Consider the following 23,870-nt stretch of genomic DNA (forward strand, 5'->3'; position numbering starts at 1 on the left):
ATGCTTGCCGTCAAAAGGCATGTTTGTCGTAAAAGGCTACTATGTTTGTCGTAAGAGGCGGCTAACGGGATCGTCTGGTCAGGCTCGCTGACTTGGTTGATGCATGTCATCGTATCCCAAATGCATGGATCGATGCTCATGATGTCAATCACTGGATTGTCTGGTTCAGACACGATTATTTACAGACCACCTTCATTTAGTTGGAATATTGCTGACTGCGGCGTTAAACAACAAACAAAAACAAACAAACCTTTCCCCCTCTCTCTCCCCCTCCCTCTCCCCCTCTAGATACACAATTAAGTTATATACACAGGATGGAGCAAGAACTGCAATAGATCACAGAATATACACACATGGATACGGGATTATCACAGTAGCCGTGTAATTTAAAATAATTTATGGTGGACTGGATGTTTAGGTATTGATGAACCCTTACGATAGTGCTGTGTCAGTTTCAAGATAAAGTATATCGCGATGACGACCCTCACTTTCATCTGGGGATTAGGTTGCTGTTTGATTGTCAATTTCACAAGGGGCAAACAGCATACATAGGACCAGTGTGTTTACCATGGTCGTAAATTTCAGACGCAGGTTCGGTTTGAATCATAATGAAGGTCTTTGTCACTTCGTGTTGCATGTTGATTAACCGCAAATATTCTTTTCCATGTAAATTGAGCATAAGTTCAAGTATGTGCAAGGCTGTAAATTTTGGTTCGCACCAATTCATATATTTTTTCATAGATTGAATTTTAGTGTAATTGTTTCATTTCTGACAATCTGGGTAATGCAGAAGGCTGCAGTAGTGGTAGTCCTGCACTATGACCATGGAATATATTTATTTTATGAAAAAATAAAATCTAGAATTGCATACAAAAGCAAGTCTAGCCAGCTCAAGCTAGCTCTATTCCACATAGAAATCAGCATAGGGATTTTTTATTTTTTTAGAGTCAAGAAGGATATTGTGTAATATAAGATTTCAGAGACTAAATGTTAGTCTACAGTGTTGGGAAATCTTCACATTCTCCGAAAAGTTCTGTGGGTTTGACAAGGCAGCGCTTTCTGGGAGAAGTCCCATTCGCTGTCTGGGCTGCATGTAGAGGGCAAGGGCCCTGAGCAGATGATGAGCCTAACCAGCCTGACTGTGCCAGGATCACCAAAACCCTCTTTGCAGCATTTTTTATTTTAATCTGTACATAATCTTTGCTTAAAGCAAGAGCCCAGTCATGAGTATGCATTGATGAATGAAAATAAGATAATGACACCAGGTGTTTGCGAGAAAGAGAGTCTATCCCACCCCACCAGCAGCACCCGTCAGAAGTAATCTTTGAAATGTAATGTGTCTACAGAATGCACATCGTATAATTTATCACATGTATAAATACTGGTACATGTCCCCAAAATACCATCACCCCAGATAGTTCTGGGATTCCTCAGAAAAACTGTTTTCAACCATTTTTCCGATTCAACTAGCATGTACTATCCCACCAGTACAGAGATTGCATTGAGTCTGACCTTGTCAATCAGCGTGTAGATTTATCATGCACGGAACACATCTTTTGCAGCAGGTGTAAGTGACCCATCAAATTTGCCCCCCTGTCCTTGGATAAGAAATACGAAAACATATCAGAACCCGATAGCCAGGAATGGGTGTTGAGCATCAATGTTACGATGTGTTGATTGTCAGGGCTTGGATTACATGTACCTCATGATCCAAATGTGAAGAGTGTTTGATTGCTGACACATGTTATCGTGTATCTTGTGCCAGTCCTTGGTACATGTCAGTTTTGGAGACTGTTAGATACTTGTTTTTATCATAGAGTTTATTCACAAGTTTCATAATCTTAGTGACATGAACGATATTTATTTTGAACTAAATCATCCAGGCTACTTTAAACTTCCTTTATAACAGGCTACCACATCAGGAAGTCCTTTATCATTGGTTGTAAAAATAAATTATGAGACACAATATTTTGGGGCCTGGGTGGCCTAATCGTCTAAGGTGCCGCCACCTTGCAAGACAAACTCCAAAACCTGACTGGAATTTAACCACAAACTTGGGGCACGGTCGGCCCTGTAGTCTTAGGCACTGCAATTCGCTGTGCAGAGTTGCATCCCTTGGGCATGCGAGAAACCTTTGACCATACATAGGTTCAAATCCCCGTTAGCCCGGATTATTTGTCAAGGACCCATGCTCATGGGTTTCACCAAATCAGCAAACGTCTGAGACCACCATCACTTTGGACTTTCCTCCACATTAAGCTAACACACCATGATATAACTCGAATACTGTTCAAAGCGGTGTTAAACCCAGCTCACTCACTCACTCACACAATGTCCATGCCTCATCCCAATAATGAAACAAGACACTAAATCTTTCTGTTCCCTCCATTTGCCCATGTCTGTTTCTTGCATGTAACTTAAAAATTTCGTTCATGGATCTTGCAAGGAACAAGGTGTCGAGTTACAAACAAGAGTACAAAACCCACTTCTAAATATACCCTGGAGAATGTGTTTTGCCTTTGGCCTGCATGCATGTATGCAATGGTCGCTCTTCATTTGTGTGTGAGACGCCAAGAATGCTGTATATTTACTATGTTTCCCCGTCCAGGATGCCTTGTGTTCTCGCCTCTCTTTCTAATTGTGTTGACTTTGAACAGAGATGATGCCGTCTTTATTAACACAAATAAACAAAAACTGTTACAGAATGAATGTTGCACCCTGTAACCAATACGAAGGCGTTGTGTGTTTATTGGTGGTAGAAATATTTATCTGTAGTAGACGACTGTTTACAAGTTTTCATGACTTAGATACAGCGCTGTAATTGCTTTTGCAGACAGCATCAATCATATATATTGTGTGGCAAATATGCTGGATGCAAAACCTCATTTAAATGGGAAAGGAAATCTTTACCTGCTTGATGATTTATTCTTCTTAAATCCAATTTCCTTGCTTTGCTTCTTAAATAAAGCGACGAAACACTTTCCTCTGCTAAAACATATTCTCTGCTAAAAGAGCAGATTGTATGCTTCAGACTACAACATGAGCAAGTGTTTATGAATCACTATAAATAGTGATGATACCAGGTGTTCATAAAAAGGTGAGCGTATCCTACCCCACCGGTGGCACCCATCACAAACACATGCAAAGGCAAGTCAATTCTTCATTCAGACTTCATTTTTGTCATTGATGCATCAAATTTTGAAATGTCCTCCACATGTCTACCATCAAACCTTTTGAAAGCTTTACTGACACCTTGAATGTTGTAACCGTGATCAAATATTTTTTGAGTCGTATGATGATCTTTAAACACTGCTACTGCCTCGTTGTAAATATTTGATGTGTGGAGATTTAGGGGAAAGTAGAACTCTTGTGATAAACTGTATTTTGTGTTGAGCTATTTCACACCTGTCTGTCCAACGGGAGTGAGTGTTTGTAGTAGCAATATTTCATGTGCCTCGCATCGGTTATCTTCTACACCTGTACAGCCAAGTCTATTAGCAGGCTGTCTGAATGGTTTCCGAGCAGTACAAGTTGACCAGTGGTCAGATTAATTGGCAGACCATTCCCGTAGCTGAGAAACCAACCTTTGATAAATATGTGGGGGTCAGTTGAGGAAAGAGGCCAAGTAGTGGTCAGTGTGGTGGGAAGAGAAATTGACTTATTAGACGTTGGACTGGAACACAGAGCTTGACTGTATTAGACATGAGACTTGGTTTGTTTGTTTGTTGTTTAAGGCCGCACTCAGCAATATTCAAGCTATATGACGGCAACCTGTAAATAATCTAGTCTTGACCAGACAGTCCAGTGATTGATATCATGAGCATGGGTTGCTGAAGACATATTCTCTACCCGATTCTTCACAGGTCTAGAGATAAGGACACAGTGTGTGGGCATAATGTGAGAGGAAAACATGAAAATATGCATGTCTTAGCATTTACCACAAGTATGGGTATGGTGGTCAAAACCAAGAATCATATCAAGGCATGTCCAGGGGACACAACTCACAGAAAATTATGGTGCCTTAGATGACAGGCCACCCTGCCCCACGAATAAACAGGAACATGTTCAGAAAAGAACTAGAATCTGTACTGCTGGATTCTGGCCAGCATATCTTGATGAAAGCATGAATTCTTCAATGTGTAATAGAAGACCGTGAAGAGAAGAATAGGTCTTCAGCAACCCATGCTTGCCGTAAAAGGCAACTATGTTTTTCGCAAGAGGCGACCAACAGGATCATGTGGTCAGGCAGGTTGACTTGGTTGATGCTTATCATGGTATCTCATTGCGTAGAGCGATGCTCATGATATCAGTCACTGGATTGTCTTGAACACTGTCATATAGCTGGAATAATGCTGAGTGAGGTGTAAAACAAACAAACAAACAAACAATGCGTAATGGAGACAAACGGTGTGTACCCATCTGTTATCCTCCAGGCTGAAGGTGAGATCCGGCAATTGTTGAGGAGGTAACTTCTGAGACAGGGTGGGGTGGTCGGGTAGCCTAGTGGTTAAAGCGATCGCTCATCACGCCGAAGACCCGGGTTCAATTCCCAACATGGGTACAATGTGTGAAGCCCATTTCTGGTGTCCCCCGCCATGATATTGCTGGAATATTGCTAAAAGCGGCGTAAAACCAAACTCACTCACTCACTCTGAGACAGGGCCCCATTCCACAAAGTGATCTTAGCACTATGACTATCATAAGCCTATGTTAAAGTATAGGTGTTACGATCACCTTAGCGCTAAGATCACTCTGTACAACGGCACCAAGGGACCTAGTCTACAGTGTCTTGTGTTTGTTATTAGCATGATTAGAGTGGACGAAAATTAGGATCTGGTGATATATGTGTATTCTCTTTGATTCTACACTGTCACTTTCCCCTGATGGCCTTTGGGGTTTTACCCAGTCTAACATTTAATTCCAGAAATGAAATTATTTAAAACTATAAAATAACATATAAATGGAGCCCAGGTCAATGCTTAATTTCAGCGTAGGCAGTCTAGACTTGCCAAATCATTCTAGACTTGAGTTGGATTTATTTCTTAATTTATTCTCTTGGTCTGGGAGAGGTTTTACCTCAATGGAATGAATTGTTATTCATTCTTATCAACCACTTAGCGTACCATAGACTTGATATTTACAAGCTGTCATGATATAGTTTGAATATTGCTGACATTTTGTCCTTCCCTCATGCACTCAATAGCTGTGCCTGCATAAGGAGCAATTTTGTGTCTTTTTCAGGCTTACTCCTACTATCTGACTCTGATGGAAATTATTGGAATCTTTTTTCACCGTGGATAAAATTCTAAATCATTTATCATGTTAATCAATTTGGATTGATTGACGTTATAAACACTCCATGTCTTGAGGGGATTGGGTTATTTTGACTTTCTTTCTCCAATATCTGTATAAAACAGGAAATGGCAACAATGCAACTGGAAGCTAAATATAATATTGATTTAATCCATAGCTACAAGCCCAAATCTGCTGACACTGCAATATTTTCACACAAAACCTAGATATCTGATAATATTTCGTAAGTGACATCAAGTCTGATTAAAATCACCTTTGCACAATAGCGCAGGCAAGGTAACTGATCTTTTCAAAGGAAATCTCAACCAAACCAGACATTTCCTGTGCCCAATCTGACGTCTGCTCGACATCAAAGCTTTAGGCAGGGTACACGTCTGCTTCAAGTAGGCATTGTGATAACTGGTAGGCCTCCACAATTATTGGCTGATTTATTCAGTATTCATCAGCGTATCTCTTCCCTTGATTGTGAATGAAGTGTGTGTATCATTATCAGCATTATCAGATAAAGCTGTTGTTTATCAGTTAAACTCTCACGCAGAATACGTTTATCAGGAGTTTTTTCTCAATCAGACATGATGTTTATTTCATCAAGGAGAGTTCACACAAATGTATTATCACTCTAACCTGGTTACCATGCCGAATTTAACTATTGTCAATTAGCTATTTTATAAGTATAATTAAGTATAAAAGTATTTATCAACATCATCAATAAAGCATCAGTCGATTTTGATATTTTCACACCATGATATATTTTGGGATTCATAAGAGGATTTTATCAAAAATCTTAAATAATATTTTCCAGCAGAGGTAGTTATCAGGAATATTGTCTCTTGTTAATCAGCATCAAATTAATTAGAACAAATGATGGACAACGATGACGCTATGAATTGCATGGAAAGTTAGGTACTCATGTTAAAATAATATGTATAATAATAATATGTACAATATTGACAGTGATACGCACTGAAATATTTTCACCAAACACAGCTTAGATTCAATTACCTAAGTACATCAAACCTGTTTCCCTAACACCAACGCAGATGCCTCATCACGTCTGAATTTGTATTCACGAAAGGTTACATCCCGAAAGCAGAAGGTCAACGTTTCCCGTAATGAAGTCTCCTTCGTAATCCCAAACATACCTTGACTTGCTTTCAGAACAATAATCATTAATAATAACACCATGCTCCGGCCAGGCTGTCACTGTAAAAACGAGCATCCATATTTCACACATTGTCTCGCAATGCAGTGGAGGATGTCTTCTCGGGTTTACAGCTTGTGGCTGTGACAGGGGAGATAAACATGTGTGAGACAATCCGACAACAATGGTGGACAGCAGTACATTCCTCCGTGGAGGATATATGTGCCTGTTCCTTAATCTTGGAGAGGCTGAGACTGTTTTTTATTCGTTTGTTTAGGTTTCATTTCTTGTAAGGCAGGACATGCTTACCCTTTTGCGAACACCAGGTGTCATCGCTGATTTACAGGGGCGGTCGGGTAGGCTAGTGGTTAAAGCGTTCGCTCGTCATGCCGAAGACCCGGGTTCGATTCCCGACATGGGTACAATGTGTGAAGCCCATTTCTGGTGTCCCCCGCCGTGATATTGCTGGAATATTGCTGAAAGCGGCGTTAAACCCCACTCACTCACTCACTGATTTACAGGGATCCAGAAACACTGCACAGTGATTTGTGGTGTCTTAGACGATGGGACCACCTGTCCCCTCAAACCATAAGGGTATATGACATGCAACCATCATGCATCACCATTTTGAAACGTCCCATGGGTATAGAACGCTCTAGACTAGCCACATTGTGGTCATTTCTGAGTTTATGTTATAACCAAATACAGCATGGCCATTCCAGAATAGCTTATGTCGGACTGATGAAATGTGCGAAGCAGTTTATAACATGTTTTGATTTATGGACTGTATCATCATATAATGAGGAACACCTGTTTGAGGATGATCCAAAACTACTGTGTTGTCTTATCGGATACATCTTTACTTGACTTGATAGTTCCAGCATGAACCGGCGCAGCTTAATTGTCTATACCTGTAAGGATCTAAAGGTCTCGACATTACCATCACATCACCTTCAAAACATCTCCATCACATCTCCATCTCAACATCTCAATATCTCCATCGCAGTGTCTCAACATCTGCATCATAATGTCTCAACATCTGCATCTCAACATCACAACAACTCGACATCTCCATCGCAACGTCTCAACATCACAGCGACTCGACATCTCCATCACATCACCATCAAAACATTTCCATCACATCTCCATCTCATCATCTCCATCACAACGTCTCAACCTCTGCATCGCAACATCTCAACATCACAACGTCGCAACATCACAACGTCTCAACCTCTTCATCACAACATCTCAACATCTCCATCACAACGTCTCAACATCTGCATCGCAACATCTCAACATCACAACGACTCAACATCTCCATCACAACATCTCAACACCTCCATCACAACGTCTCAACATCTGCATCGCAACATCACAACATTTCAACATCTGCATCACAACGTCTCAACATCTCCATCACAACGTCTCAACATCTGCATCGCAACATCTCAACATCACAACGACTCAACATCTCCATCACAACATCTCAACACCTCCATCACAACGTCTCAACATCTGCATCGCAACATCACAACATTTCAACATCTGCATCACAACGTCTCAACATCTCCATCACAACGTCTCAACATCTGCATCGCAACATCTCAAAATCACAACGACTCAACATCTCCATCACAACATCTCAACACCTCCATCACAACGTCTCAACATCTGCATCGCAACATCACAACATTTCAACATCTGCATCACAACGTCTCAACATCTCCATCACAACGTCTCAACATCTGCATCGCAACATCTCAACATCACAACGACTCAACATCTCCATCACAACATCTCAACACCTCCATCACAATGTCTCAACATCTGCATCGCAACATCACAACATTTCAACATCTGCATCTTAACGTCTCAACATCTCCATCACAACGTCTCAACATCTGCATCGCAACATCTCAACATCACAACGACTCAACATCTCCATCACAACATCTCAACACCTCCATCACAACGTCTCAACATCTGCATCACAACATCTGCATCGCAACATCTCAACATCACAACGACTCAACAACTGCATCGCAACATCTCAACATCTTCATCACATTCTGTCTTATCTCCATCATTGGATCATCTCACATCTGTGTCACATCGCTGTCTCATCTCCATCATTGTAGTAATCTTTAAGCAACTTATCCTCCCCGCTGGGCCCCTGCAGCCAGTAAAACAAGTCATGTTAGCTGTAATCACTTCTCATTAGTTATCTTGTTTATTTGTTTTGGCTCCACTATCATCAGAAAATAAACAAGACAAAGATGGCTGCCATCACCACCGGTTTGAACTTCTTGACATACACCTCAGATAAACTGCCAGAATACAGAAGACATTACAACAAAGAGCAGACATCTGGAAGTTTAATTAGAAGAACCTCATTAGTAAAGGAGAGAATTATTCAAATACATGCTGCACAAATCAAATTTAACTTAATACTGAGATAAAGAATATTGGAGAGGATTTACTTCTACTTAATAGTTAAACTAATAAATAAACAACATCAAACCTTAATTGGTGTTGATTTTATCCTCTGAACTAATATGAAATTTATTTTGATATGTTTATGCTGTAGCTCAGATAAAAGAACATATTGTTCACAGAACGCTGTATCAAAATAAACTAAGGAGTATTAATAAAATCTAAGATAATGAGATGTAATTTTTTCATGCTGATAATGCAAGTTAGCATAATATACATGTATATATCCAGCTTTATAGTTTTGCTGCTGTGTTATTTTAAGTTTTATTTTTTTAAGTAGAGCTAATTTGTCTTAATCGCACCGCTATGCCAACTTTTCACTCATCTGTTAAATCTCAGATATACCACTTAGCCTGTAGGAGGAAAAAGCCACCATTTATTAGGAACATATGCAATGTTAATTCTACCATCATCCAGCCTGGCTGCCACAGGGAGAGAGTTTGGCTTCAGGATTTAGGGTCTTTGATCACAATTGCTTTCTCATTATCAGCAGAACAGGTTTCTTTTATCAACCATTACCCTGTTTAGTTTTTATGTCTCTGTCTAAAGATTCTATTATGTCTGTTATGGAATCTGAAAACAATTACAGAAACGTTGTAAGACATGGAGTAGAAAGGTAAAGTTGTAGGAGTCGTGGATGTTTGTGAGTGAGTGAGTGAGTGAGTTTGGGTTGGCGTTGCTATTAACAGTATTTCAGTTTGTCACCGCTGAATGTGGGAGGAAAGCCCAGTGATGCGGGTTTCCACAATTTACCACTTGGTGAAACCACAAGCATGGGTATGGTGTTGACAAACCAAGAAACATATAGGCCTGAACCGGGATTAAGACCCACAGTCATAGGTTCCTGGTGTGCCCAAGGGATGCAACTCTGCACAGCGAGTTGCATTGCCTTAGACAAGAGGGCTGACCATGCCCCAAATTTGTGGTTGAATTCCCATCAGGTTTTAGAGTTTGTCTCGAAGGTGGCTCATCTAGACTATGTATTACATCATAGTGGGAACGTGCAACCCAATCAGCTCAGCTAGGAAAGAATGCCAGAAAGTTAGTCTTTTTTATGACCTGATTGCCATTATATGAACCTACACAATAAAATCTGCAATCAAAAACTCGGATGGGGCTTTTTATGGTGTAATGCTAAGGAATGCTTATGGTGTATCTTGGTTGCTTGGTGAGACAGAGTGAGTGAAGTGGCAACCCCCCTCCCTAGTTCTCCCTCGTCCCGCGTCACAGCATCAAGTCGACTCCATACACATATTTCAGTCGTATAAGCAGGGGAAATCACTCCAGAAATACAATGATTAAATTTTTCTTTGTTGCAAGCAAACATTCAAAGCACAAGCTAAACATTAGAAAAAAATTTAACTATGTTCTCTAAACAATTGGATAACACATACACTTGTTAACTGAGGAGCTGTCACCCACATTACAATCAGCACAGCATTTGCCTGGCTACGGAATTCAGCTGAGGAGTGGCACTCATGTGGACATGTAAATATCGCAATATATTTGATAATTGCGGAGTTCCCACCTGTCCTGCTGGGAAATGTTTGTCTGTTTCAGGACATTCCTTCATATTGTGGAATCTTTGATTGCTGGGTTTTGATGATGTTAAAACACCGCCCATTAGCTCACTGGGAATTATATCATTGATGTTAAAGCTCTCACTGGGAATTATATCATTGATGTTAAAGCTCCACTGGGAATTATATCATTGATGTTAAAGCTCAACTGGGAATTATATCATTGATGTTAAAGCTCCACTGGGAATTATATCATTGATGTTAAAGCTCCGCTGGGAATTATATCATTGATGTTAAAGCTCCTCTGGGAATTATATCATTGATGTTAAAGCTCCACTGAGAATTATATCATTGATGTTAAAGCTCTCACTGGGAATTATATCATTGATGTTAAAGCTCCTCCGGGAATTATATCATTGATGTTAAAGCTCCTCCGGGAATAATGTCATTGATGTTAAAGCTTCTCACTGGGAATTGTGTGATTGATGTTAAAGCTCCACTGGGAATTCTATCATTGATGTTATTTATTTATTCAACTTCAATTTGTAGAACTGGTTCAGAGTTATAGTCCTTAAATGCTACTCGTCATTGAGGAGGACTACCATCAGTTGATATCTACTTTGCATCAGCACAACTTAGTAGTCTCGGGGTAGCAGAATAGCGTGAATTTCAATGGCTGTAACAGATTAACTGCCCCGTGTTGATGAATGCATGCCAGTGAGGGTCTGGAGCCTGTGGCGAGGAGGGACTTTCATCTTCCCTTCACAATGGACAGATTCCAAGTCTCAAGCAGGCTATTCTAAGTATTACTATTGTATTCTTGAACTGAATGAAGAAAAGTGTATACAATGTTAATTCTACAAAGACACTTCGCTTTAAGTCAGCCTTTAAACTGAAGCAGGTTATTCTAAGTATGAACATTGTCTTCATAAACTGAATGAAAAAAAGTGAATGAAATGCTTATGCTCCACAGAAACTTTACTTCAAGTCAGTCTTTGGTAGTTGATGTCTCATCATTAATTTGTGTCCATGACAGTCGTTGTTGGTTGGTTTGTTGTTAAACCCTGCACTCAGCAATATTCCAGCTATATGATGGTGGTCTGTAAATAATCAAGTCCGGACCAGACAATCCAGTGATTAATATCATGATCATCGATCCACGCAATTGGGATTGATGAGATGCATCAACCAAGTCAGTGAGCCTGACCACCCGATCCCGTTAGTCGCCTTTTACGACAAGCATAGTCACCTTTTATGGCAAGCATGGGTTGCTGAAGACCTATTCTACCCCGGAATCCATGACAGTCAATGAAGTATCGTTCTTCCCATTGCTGCAGTGGGGTGTCCTAATGCTTTAACTGACCAATCAGCTACACATCCTTAAAGTGAACAAATATGCACAGTTTCCAAATGGAAACTCTCCTAGAACCGATGTGCTGGTGTTTATTCTAAACGTTTCTATTAAGAGCTTCAGCATTTATGACACCTTGCAAAGAATTTAAAGTTGGCATTCCAGTCATCCTACTCTTTAGATTCAAACATCGTCAGAGGTAGAGTTCAGAGCAGAGGTCATGACCTTTGGTGTTTGGTCACATGACAGGGTCTCATTGTGATGCTGGAAGCTATTTTAAAGGCTGAGTAGAAATGTTTGTCTTTAATGTGGTGTGGTAATAAAGTTCATCAACTTGACCTTTTGCTCTTCCAACAACAAGAACTTTCCTTGATTAGGTCTAATTTGTTTGTGTATGCAGATACGTTAATATTTTCTTTTGATAAAGAAAACATTGCTATGAAACAACTGAGGAGCATGCTTTGATAATGACATTTTGGATTTAGATAGTTCGGGTTTAGAAAGGAGATTTTACTAATTGTAGTTTGTAATATAGGACTAGAATTGTTTGAACTAAGCATAGGATTTGTTTGTGTGTTTGTTATTTATCACCTCAATTAACACCAGATGTATGATGGCGGTCTGTCAATAATCGAGTCTGGACCAGACAATCCAGTGATTGATGTCATGAGCATCGATCCACTAAATTGATGACATGCACCAACCAAGTCAGTGAGCCTGACCACCCGATCCCATTAGTCGCCTCTTACAGCAAGCATAGTCACATCTTATGACAAGCATTGTAGCCTCTTTTGACAAGCATGGGTAACTGAAGACAATTTATTTTGTGAGAAACTGATTATGCAACATGGACATTTCACCAAGCAGTATTGATAGTATCTTTTTTGCTTCATTTATATCAAGCAACTATATGCCTTGAAAATGATGAAAAATGATTTCTGTGAATGAATGCCAAATCAAATATTAGTATTTACATTGGCCACCTGGCATACACTCCAACAGGCATAGCTGGCAGCTGTGTGAGATGTGACGCTGAATTAATGCGCTATCACACTCAGTAAGTCGTATCAACGGAATGAGTGCTCGTCTGTCATTGATAATACAAGCAATAATTAAGCCATCTGGATGAACTGATTCACACAGGGAACAGAGATGCATGTCTGGGGGTGTTTTAGGTGTATCTCATGGGTCGTGAGACTACCCGTGTCCAATTGTAATTATGGACAAATTGCAAACAGTAACTTTTCAGCAGCCTCAATGTTTTTACCAAATGGGTTTTGAGTTTAGGAGCTTTCACTGTATTCTGAAGGTGATCAATTTTACCTTGATATAACCAAGACTTGAATGAGAACTTTAAAGAGTTCATTATTAGCAAGACTATTTCAGTGGTAGTTTGAAGGAAATTTGATTTGAATTTGTTTAAAGAAAATTTGGTTCAGTTGGAGGTACTTAAATTGACCATTTGGAAATATACTTATATACTTATTTACTGACCTTATATGCAAGGTGGGAGATGATGATTCATAGGCAGTTTGGATTATTTCTTTTCATTGACAAATGTTCATGTTGTAAAATCGGATAGTTTGCAAAAAAAACCAAATGGAGCAGGTGTCGGCCTACCTGTGTGAGCATGTACCTGTGATGACTTTAACGAGAAAGGTGTGTGTGGTTACCAGAAGATCCTTTGAAGTGTCACATGTCCGCTGCTAGTAGCTGATGTCAAGTGTGCCCGATAACATCCTTCAGCAGTGGCAGACGTTAGGTCAGAGGTCATGTGACATGCACATTTTGTAACAGATAACATGCTGCGAGGGGCCATCTCAAATCATTTCTTGTGAATTTATTGAGAACAATTGTTATCGCCATTGAATTGCTTGAATATTGCTAAAAGCGCTGTAAAACAATACTCACTCACTCACTGAAGATGAAGTTTGACAATTGCTTGGCACCAACTTGAATCAATTCATCACCAACGTATTTTTGGTAACCATGGCCCAAGTTATCCAAGGATCCGCCGCTTATGGTGGGTTTGAATCCTAGATTCAACCTGATTATGATCCCTGGTTTGTCAGCGCCATATTCTTTCTTGTTGATTCGTTTTTAGCCACCATCAATCATGGGTGTGTACTTTCTTCAGATCAACAGTATATATCACTGCATTGTCTGGTCCAGACTGGATTATTTACAGACCACTGTCATAGCTAGAATATTGCTGAGTGCAGCGTTAAACAACAAACAAACAAATATCAATAGGGCACTTTGCCACATTGGCAATATTATTATCACAGTCTGGTCTTTGAGACCTGCCCTGCAGGGAAATAAATGTTGTATGCCGAAGCCTCCCGATGACAGGTATGATGATAACTGGTCCGACTAGCACCTGTGAACTGATTGACTTAGCTCACCTGGCCGTTTTCAGGGACGATAGCCCCTTTACGCGGCACACAAAGTATGGATGTTTATTGGGCACATTTGTCTCAAAAGGGAGAAGGGAGGTAGTTACTTTTTGCATATTTTTGATTAAAAACAAAAATAATGAGGGAGAAGATTATATTTTTTCCTTCCAAGAATACTAACACAACTGGGCACACAGTGAACACATCTCTTCAATACAAAGCCATTAAATTTTGTCAAGAATGGATAATAGAGTCTGTGTCATATGATGCAGAAAATTTGAAAAATAAATATATTGGGGGGTTGGGGAGGGAGCAATAACCAGGAATTGAAACCAGATCTTCGGTGTGACAAGCGAATGCTTTAACCGCTAGGCTACCCAACTGCTGTGGGGATGCTGGGTAGGCTTCAGTATCCAATGCTTAGTACTAGCTGCTTGAAAGGAGGATTGGGTGGTTACAGGTGTATTGTTAAGTCTACAACTGGTTCAATATTGCTCAACAGAGTTGACGTCGTACAACATTAGACACCATTCACTCACTCACTCCACATCCTTCAGACCTTATGAGATTTGCATGCAGCAAACCCCTAAACCAAATCAAGTGGTTAAGTGGATCTGCTAAACAGATAAAAAAACAAACAGAACCCTTGCCATTGCAAAAAGAAATCTCTGCGAAAAGCAGAGTAGATTTATCTTTAATGTATCATGAACAGCTGTTTATGAATCACCATCTAGTAGTGATAATACCAGGTGTTCCCGAAAAGGTGAGCATATCCTGTCCCATTGGTATGGCAATGGTCTCCAACACATGCAAAGGCAAGTCAATTGTTCACCTAAAAAAACACAGGAACATATGGCACAAGTCAAAAAAGGATATTCCATCAGAGTAAGAAATTATTTTTTAGCCTTTTAATTAACAGATAATCCTAAAAGAAATGGTTAATTGCTACTTTTATCAATTATCAACACTTGGTTATATTGTCAGAACTTAAACATGGACTATTTTTTTTGGAATATTTGTCATGTGTGCCTCCACCTTCTTTTTCAGCCTCAAGTTTGTTGAATAATGTTTTTTGAATTTATTGATATTAAGCATGTCATTGTCAATCAACTTAACACTTTCCAAAGTAAAGATCTCACATCATGAGCACATGTGCAATCACTCTTGTACACACAATGTCCACATGCATAAGCTTTGTCAAGCATGATTCCTTGAATGCATCAACGTCTCTTATTAAGCATGTGTGTCACAACTGCATCACATTGTGGATATTGTTTTTGTTTATATTTCAATTTGTCACGTTTCTTTCAGGGATCTCAGCTACAACAAGCTTCTGTACATAGGCAGAAGAACTTTAAAAAGTTCTATTCTTTTGAAAAATTTGTAAGTAATATTGTTCTTGCAGAATGGTAATTACACGATTGTCTGACACTGAAAGGCTGTAAAATGTCATTTCTTGGAAATTATTGTTTTGTAGTTAATCGTTTTACCTCGCTTAATCAAAAATTCTGGAATTCTTGTTTCTTTGTAAATATCATTGCTCAGATTTATTCAAGCTGGAAATTTGAAATTAATTTTTGATAGATATATACTTCGAACACTGTGACCAAGAGACAACCTTTTTCAGCCTATAAGTGCAATTCCTGTTTCAGGTGGTAGTGTTGTTTTTGAAATGCAATCACTCTGGTTCTTCTTTTATACATCTGTATATACTGAACAAAAAAAGTTAAGAATCGTGAATATCTTTAGGGATATTTTGATGAAATGGTGTGCTCAATCTTCACTAAAAAAAATATCCCAAAAAATATTCATGATCCCTAACGTTTTTTGTTCAGGATATGTTTCAATTTATATTTTTTAATTGCACATGCAGTACTTTCAAATTCTTAATTCTGCAATATCTGTTTTATTTTTCAATTTAAGTTTAATTGTCATTCTTAAATTCTGAATGCATGACGTGTTCACATTGCAAGCCTTATTCTTGTTTAAGCATGTTACTCTGTACAGACAACTCTATCCTTGTTTATAACTCATTGTCCATTTTTCAGACAACTTGACCATAATGAAATTACTTGCATATCTGACACTGGAATAAAGGGATTGAAGAACATGGAGATTCTGTAAGTATATTGTAATGATCTTACAGTTGGAGGCTATGCTACTCAACATTGATAGGGATATACTCAATGGCCAGGTAGGGACTGAATGTTGCTTGGAGGTGTCAAGAAATAAATGAGCGTGTTTATTTTCGGCTCTATTTTGAGTTTGAAAAAACAGTACCGGTACATATGTCCTTAAGAGTTTGTTCTCTGAGTTGACTGACAGTGCCCCTATCCAAAATTGAATGGTATACAGGTGTGTTATAATGAACAGCACCCGTACACATGTCGTTAAGAGGTTGTTTGTTTGTTTGTTGATTATGCCACGCTCAGCAATATTCCAGCTATATGACAGCAGTCTGTAAATAATCAAATCTGACCAGGCAATCCAGTGATTGACATCATGAGCATCGATCCATGCAATTGGTATACAATGACATGCATCAACCAAGTCAGCGAGCCTGACCAGCCGATCCCGTTAGTCGCCTCTTTCGACAAGCATAGTCGCCTTTTACAGCAAGCATGGGTTGCTAAGAACTATTCTACCCCTGATCTTCACGGATCCTTAAGAGGGATTATCTAAGTTGCCTGGCAATATCCCTATCAAAAGTTGAGTAATATATCCAAGTGTGTAAAACTAACAGAACCATCACGTGTAGTCCTTATTTAAGCAAGTCAAGCCATCTAGCAGATCCTTATTTAAGCAAGTCTAGCCATCTAGTAGATTCTTATTTAAGCAAGTCTGGCCATCTAGCGGATCCTTATTTAAGCAAGTCTAGCCATCTAGCAGATCCTTATTTAAGCAAATCTAGCCATCTAGCAGATCCTTATTTAAGCAAGTCTAGCCATCTAGCAGATCCTTATTTAAGCAAGTCTAGCCATCTAGCAGATCCGTATTTAAGCAAGTCTAGCCATCTAGCATATCCTTATTTCAGCAAGTCTAGCCATCTAGCAGATCCTTATTTCAGCAAGTCTAGCCAGCTTCGGACAACTCTTTTCCACAATAAAATAAAATCAGCATCAGGAAAATTATTTGTTTTCATTCTAGAGGCGAGAGGTGTATTGAATAATATAGGATTTCATAGACTCTATGTTGGTCCACCCTGTAGGTGTGTGTATCTCTGTGTATGGAACCAATCATGCCAGTCTGATCTCCTCAATGTGTTAATGACAAACACAAGAGCAAGCATCTTCAAATTACACTCAGTGCTTGTTCTTCCGCATCAAACCTTTGTTGTTCTTATATACAAATATGCATTGTCCTATTTTTTCCATGAAAATTCAGTTAATTCATCTATAGGCAAAACAATTCACACATTCCCAATCTCTCTCCGGAATGCGACCGATGAAATCTATGTGATGAGTAAATATCCCAAGCTGCTGGTTTTGGTATCTGATGTTGAGATGGAGTCGAGAGGCTTGACTATGTACATGTTGTGGTCACCAGATAGCCTGGTGTTCCAACTAAAGGGATGTTCCATTTACTAACTATAGACAAGGAACCATAGCCTTGCTCCAAGGCTCTACTTAAAGAAAAGTCCATGGATGTGTAGTAGTTCTGTCCTCTTAATAAGCAAGTCTAGATATATGGACTAAGGACTCCAGTCTCTAATCAGGACAATTTCTTATTATTTTCATAATCTAGAACTTATGATTTAAACTAATAATTATTGCCTTAGAGATTTGTGCAAGTCTAGCGGAACTTCTGCTCTGCTGGGGGCACCTGCCTAAACAGTCGCGGATTGCACCCAGCGTTTTCAAAATGTTGTCAATCTGGAGGATGGCATGTTGTAGATAAATATGTCCTCCGCTAGACAAGCATGCCCCCGAACTGTGAAACTGTTATACACATTTGCAAAAGTAGGCCTGCACAAATGTCATCATTCATTTGGTTTGTAATTTATATGCTTTCCGTGGACTGGTTATTTTTGTGGCAGAATATTTGGCATACACTCTAAAACCGTCATGTTATTAAATGTGACAAGACTTGTACTTGACAAACATTAAGTCCAAGAAATAAAGTTTAAAAATATATATCCACAAAATAAATAGTCAAATCCAGATGGAGCCAAGAACAAGGCTTTACTTCAGGGCTGAGACAATGTAGACTTGCCAAATCATTCTAGACTTGAGTTGGTTCCTTTTTAATATATTCTTTAGGCTCTGGGAGACAGACAAGACTTGTACAAGAAAGGTTAATTTTGTTAATGTCTTCATATTATTATTGATTTATGATTCCTAACAAAATCAATAGCCAATATGAATTATTTATATGTATAAAAGTGATATGTTATTGAAAAATACCAAATTTCGAATGACCTTAACACATTTGTTTTGCAACCTAAAGGATTTAAGGCTTTGTATTGATTCTAACATCTTTCTGTAAAGGTCAAGTAAAGAAATATTACATACTTTGTGGGAAAAAAATGTGCGTTAAAATGGATGCCCTTACACAAGATCTGACAGTGTGGAGACTATAAACTCTCATATACCCATCATAAATAGCCGGGAGTTACGACATTGTTTCCAGGAAGTGACAAACTGTCTTCATCTCTACATTGCACAGAAGCATCAACCCATTATACTAATGTTAAGTACCTAAGTCCCAATGTTGTCCATTAAAAGGTAACATTGTAAAGTTATGTATGACAATACAAATAATCAGCCCATTTACATCCCTGGGATGGGAGGGACAACAAACAGAGGGAAGTTAACCATATTTCAACCTCCCAGCGTCTGAAGCATTTTTAACAGTTTGTACAATGATAAAGCCATGTTTATTTAAGCAGGGTTTATAAGGGCTGAGGTGAATATTGCCATCGTATCTGTATCTTGGTGATAAATGACTGTGTGGTATACATTTTGAGAAAAGGAATGTTATACTTGTGGAGAAAAGGGTAATATCTTAAGTGGCACTCTGGGTTCATGTTACCAAGGTATGTACAATTTATGTAGGGTTATACTTACTTATGAATATTAGATAGCAATGATGATCATCCTTAAAAAGTTTATAGGTCGTGTGATTATTCATGTGTGACCCTTCCCAAATTCTTTCACATTTTTAGGGGGAGCTTCACCCTCATATTTAGGTCCATTATGTGTCCATATTTGGGTGTGACTGTTGTTTGGTGATATTTAAAAAAAAATATCAAAGTGTCTTTTTTACTTTTATCTTTTTACAACCTATTGATCAGTATTTTTCACACATAAAAAAATGGGGGAAAAATGCCTGTACATTTTTTTCATGACCCTTGATCTCCATGGGCTTTCTCCACACTTGTGTTTCTATTTTAGGCATATTTGTTTCCAATAATTTTGAGTGAGTTGGATTTTACACCACTTTTAGCAATATTCAAGCAATATCACGATGGGAGACATGAGAAATAGGCTTTACACATTGTACCCATGTGGGAATCAAACCTTCGAATCGAGGCCTTCAGTGTGACGAGCAAACACTTTAACCATTAGGCAACCCCACCACCCCTTCAAGAATTAGGCATAGTGAAAGTCATCATTTCATGACCCATCACGAAACATATTTATTTTTACAATCAGTCTCCCAAGCTATCATTGGAAGCCACATAGAAAACCCCTTAAGTCTTCGTTTGTTGAAGGCTTTGACATTTAAAAGAGTAAATACCTCATGAAAAGATCATAAAGAAAAATATGCAACAATTTTGTTTACAAGCTTTGGAGTGAGCTATTTGCCCCAGTGAATGGCATGATACCAGTGTAGTGTACAGTATCACTGATTTCAGCTAAGTAGATCATAGAGAGACGATTAAGAGCTTACAAGATAGAAGGGATTCCCATTAGTCCGAGATAGCTACATCGTGTTCATGGCTCACCACTATTAATCTCGTCTAATCTATAAAATGTATGTTTATGTTAGGGGATTATCCCTGAAGATAGTTATAGCTAAGGCGCTCAGAGCTATGACGTGTTGAGTACCAGGGTCACTAGCCATGGTCTTGAAGTAGGATTGACTGGGCGCCTGTCTACCTAAACTAGTAGACAAGCAGCGGCCGATTTTTGTAGGTGGGATTGGACGACACTAAACAAAGCCGTCATTGGTCCTTAGTATCAATCGAAAACAAATAGCAGACTATTTGAAGTTTGTTTGTCAAGTAAAAGTGCTCTCAACAAAATTAGCATTAGGCTTAAAAAAATAAAAGAATTGGTTCTCAGGCAATGGTTTTTGAAAATATTGTGCAGGTGGGCGGTGTCTCCTTTTTTTTTTGTTCAAACTAGTATGTAACCAAATAAACAGTTGTGTACCATCAACCTTGGAAAGGGCCTCCCTACATAAATGTATTCCTGGATGAGTAAAATACTAGCAAACAGTATTTGACTAGCGTTGGACTTTTTAATTTTTTTTCTAAAAATGGAAATATAAACGAAACATGCGACGACCTTTATGATGATGCTGGCGGTACCTGAGAACCAAGACTATTTTCTTTTTTTAGCTTTAGCAGAGCAATTTTCTCTAAACAAACTTTCGAGGTGAATGGATGTCTCCATGTTTATTTGCATTCGTAATTAATAAGTACCATGATGGTACGTATGTACACCTATAACCGGATATGGTACCCAGATATGGTACAGATTTGTACCACTTTTTTAGGTCAACACCTCACAGTGGTTAAAAGTGGTAAGCCTGCTTTGCGTACCAACAGTGGAACCAGTTTAAACGTAGGATACTTTTTGTGGGTTTATGGGTAATGAAATGTAAGTGCATTAAATATGTGTGTATAAGTCAGAGCTGCTATGGTAACGGTCATAAAGTTTTAGGAAAACATAAAACCAAGAAATTTGGAATCTGTTTGACATCCAGTTATTGGCCATCATGGGCAGATAACTCTAAGAAGTAATATTGCTGACACTCCTGTTTTTATTGTGGGTTGATTAAGCTGACTTCAGCAGAAATACTTATGGTTGCAGTTCATCCCTGCTAATGTCAGTTTAGCCTCTCCTTAATCCTAGTTAATCCATAAGATGTGTATCTATGCTGGGGATTATCCTTGACGGCATTTATAGCACTGACACACAAAGCTGTGACACATTTATGACATAAGACATGGTCACAGTTCAAGTGCCAGCGTATGTTGAAAGTCAGCCAAAGCATAAGGTTATGAATGTTCTCAAGAAGAATCTTGGAAATATTATGCTACAAAAAAATAAAGGAATGGTTCAAGAGAGAAACATGTATTTGGTATGAGATGTTTCATGTACCTTAAAGACAGTTTATTTGGTAATGCAGTGAATATACTATATGTTAAAACATCATGTATTTTACTGATAGGTTTAATGTAAATAGCTTGAAACATGAATCATGAATATTTCTTACCATCTTCCCGAGGCAAGAGAGTTAACTGACTTTAAAAGTCCAGTTTCCACCCTTGCCGAACTAGGCTGGAATTACTGGGCTCGATCGTAGCGCCACCAGTGGCTATTACGAGTTATGTCCTTTCTATGCCTCTCCGATTGACCAATCAGATTCAACCTCTCGTATCACTTGCATTTGCTTCAATCAAAACGGTGGCGCCCAGTCAAGACAATCTGATCGATAATCAAGATCTATATTGTGATAAAACGAGTCTTACATCGCGAAGTGCATCAATCACGCGAGCACCTTCATTAAAAACATGAAAAGATATAGAAAATATCTGTTGACAACGAGTTAGCGCTGCACATGCTTTGCAAATCCTGCAGTCGACCGAAATCTGCATGACACTTTACGAACCGGATTTCGATTTCGGTGCGTGATTTTGATTGAACTATGCATAGACTCGTTAGTCCAGCCAAAATGTAACTCCATTATACCAGCCTAGTTCGGCAAGGGTGGAAACTGGACTTTTATAGTCAGTTAACTCTCTTGCCTCGGGAAGATGATTTCTTACATGCTTCCTTAGTATACCACTCATCAGGTGACTATCACTGCTGTCATTAGAATTGTCACAGCTTTGAATATTTCACAATGAAAACACTTAAAGGGAATATTTCATGGAATGATATCACCCACCCAGCATGTATCCGTCCTGGTATTTGAATAGTCACAGCTTTAAGTATTGAGTAATAAACACACTCAAGGGAACTTTTCATGGATATCACCCAGTCAGCATGTATCCAGTCTAGTGACTGTTGTAAACACCCTTTGGTATCTACACTGGATACACTCCTATATCAACAAACATGAATCATTTCAATAAGTCATCTTTAAGTGTCCCAGCAAATCTCTAGCGGCTTACACCAGCATTTAACATTCAAATAAAGCAGTGGAATTCCCCGATGTTCTGTTTTACATAACCTGTCATTGCTTGGAGGCAGTGACCCATGGTATATGGGACTTATCACGTGTGTGATGGAGCGTGATATTAGCAGTTATTATGATGGCCAATTCTTGTTATTGCCCCTTGACAGATAAGCAAGGCCAAGCAAGTTCACGGGTATTAAGATGGTTAAATTGATTGTTTAGGTCATTTGAATCCTTAAGTGCATATTTTGGCTCATTATTGATTTTCCTGTGGATTATATGCTACTCTACGTTTGATAGGGATAATCTGCCATGTCATTCTCTTTAAATATACGGCGGTACGGGTGGCCCAGTCGTCTAAGGCACCGCAATTCGCGGTGCAGAGTTGCATCCCTTGGGCACGCCAGAAACCTATAATTGTGGGTTCGAATCCCAGTTCTCCCTGATTATGTTTCTAGGTTTGTCAGCACCATACCCGTGCTCATGGGTTTCACCCAAGTGGTAAACATCAGGCTTTCCTCCCAATTTAAGCTGACACGCCGCGATATAACAGGGATACTGTTAAAAGCAGAGTTAAACCCAACCCACTATTTGAATAAACACTTGAAATATTGTGAGCATCATTTTTGTGTATCATTAAAATATCAAAAGACCCCTATCAAAAGTAGAGGGGCATATCTTTACTATGATAAATATCATGGACCAATTCACCACCATGGCTTCAGGTTGAATCTGGTTTGAATGACACAGCACTGAAATAAACATCCAATCAAGTCCCACAGTTCTTATGTGGTTGAAATAAGCATTGATTTCACTAACTCTCAGCTTGTCTAAAATACAAGTGGGAAAGCCCAGTAGCATTAGAATTTCACTCCCACTCATTCAGAATGACATCTTCACCGCTAAAATTTTACAGTTTTCTGGTTCGTTTTAAACTCCCATTTCTTTGGAATATATGTGCATTTTGAATGTAGATCTGTGCCAACTCTCATTCAGGAGAATCAGGCTTGTTTATTTCAAGCTCTTGAGCTACAGTGGGCTAACTTAGTGTTAAGATTGAGATGGCGACATCAGTTTTTGAAATCAAAGACGTATATACGTCCGTGCTGAAATGAATCTATGGTGGGGAATGGTTCCAAGGTATTTGTTCTGATAGAATGGAGATATTAAGAATGAATAATCAGGAATAATTTCGGCAAACGGTATATTTCTCCGCAATGAGGCCTCAGCATAACTTCCTATGAAATCCTCCTTATAAACTGCCATGCAAAAGAAAGTATACACCATTGTGTGATGGTGAAAAA

General features: G+C 38.9%; 1 protein-coding gene across 4 annotated transcripts in view; it reads left to right on the forward strand.

Moving 5' to 3' along the window:
• LOC139453409 (slit homolog 2 protein-like) overlaps positions 1-23,870 on the forward strand; it is a 181,341-nt gene that overhangs the window by 80,599 nt on the left and 76,872 nt on the right. For all 4 annotated transcript variants that reach the window (XM_071235093.1, XM_071235097.1, XM_071235095.1 and 1 more), the window contains exons 5-6: positions 15,526-15,597; positions 16,263-16,334. In XM_071235093.1, the coding sequence (XP_071091194.1) occupies positions 15,526-15,597; positions 16,263-16,334 (144 nt within the window). The remainder of the gene's footprint in view (positions 1-15,525; positions 15,598-16,262; positions 16,335-23,870) is intronic.

The sequence above is a fragment of the Haliotis cracherodii genome, unplaced genomic scaffold (genome assembly GCF_022045235.1).
Source record: "Haliotis cracherodii isolate W230 unplaced genomic scaffold, xgHalCrac1.p SCAF_9, whole genome shotgun sequence".
In the NCBI taxonomy this organism is placed as follows: domain Eukaryota; kingdom Metazoa; phylum Mollusca; class Gastropoda; order Lepetellida; family Haliotidae; genus Haliotis; species Haliotis cracherodii.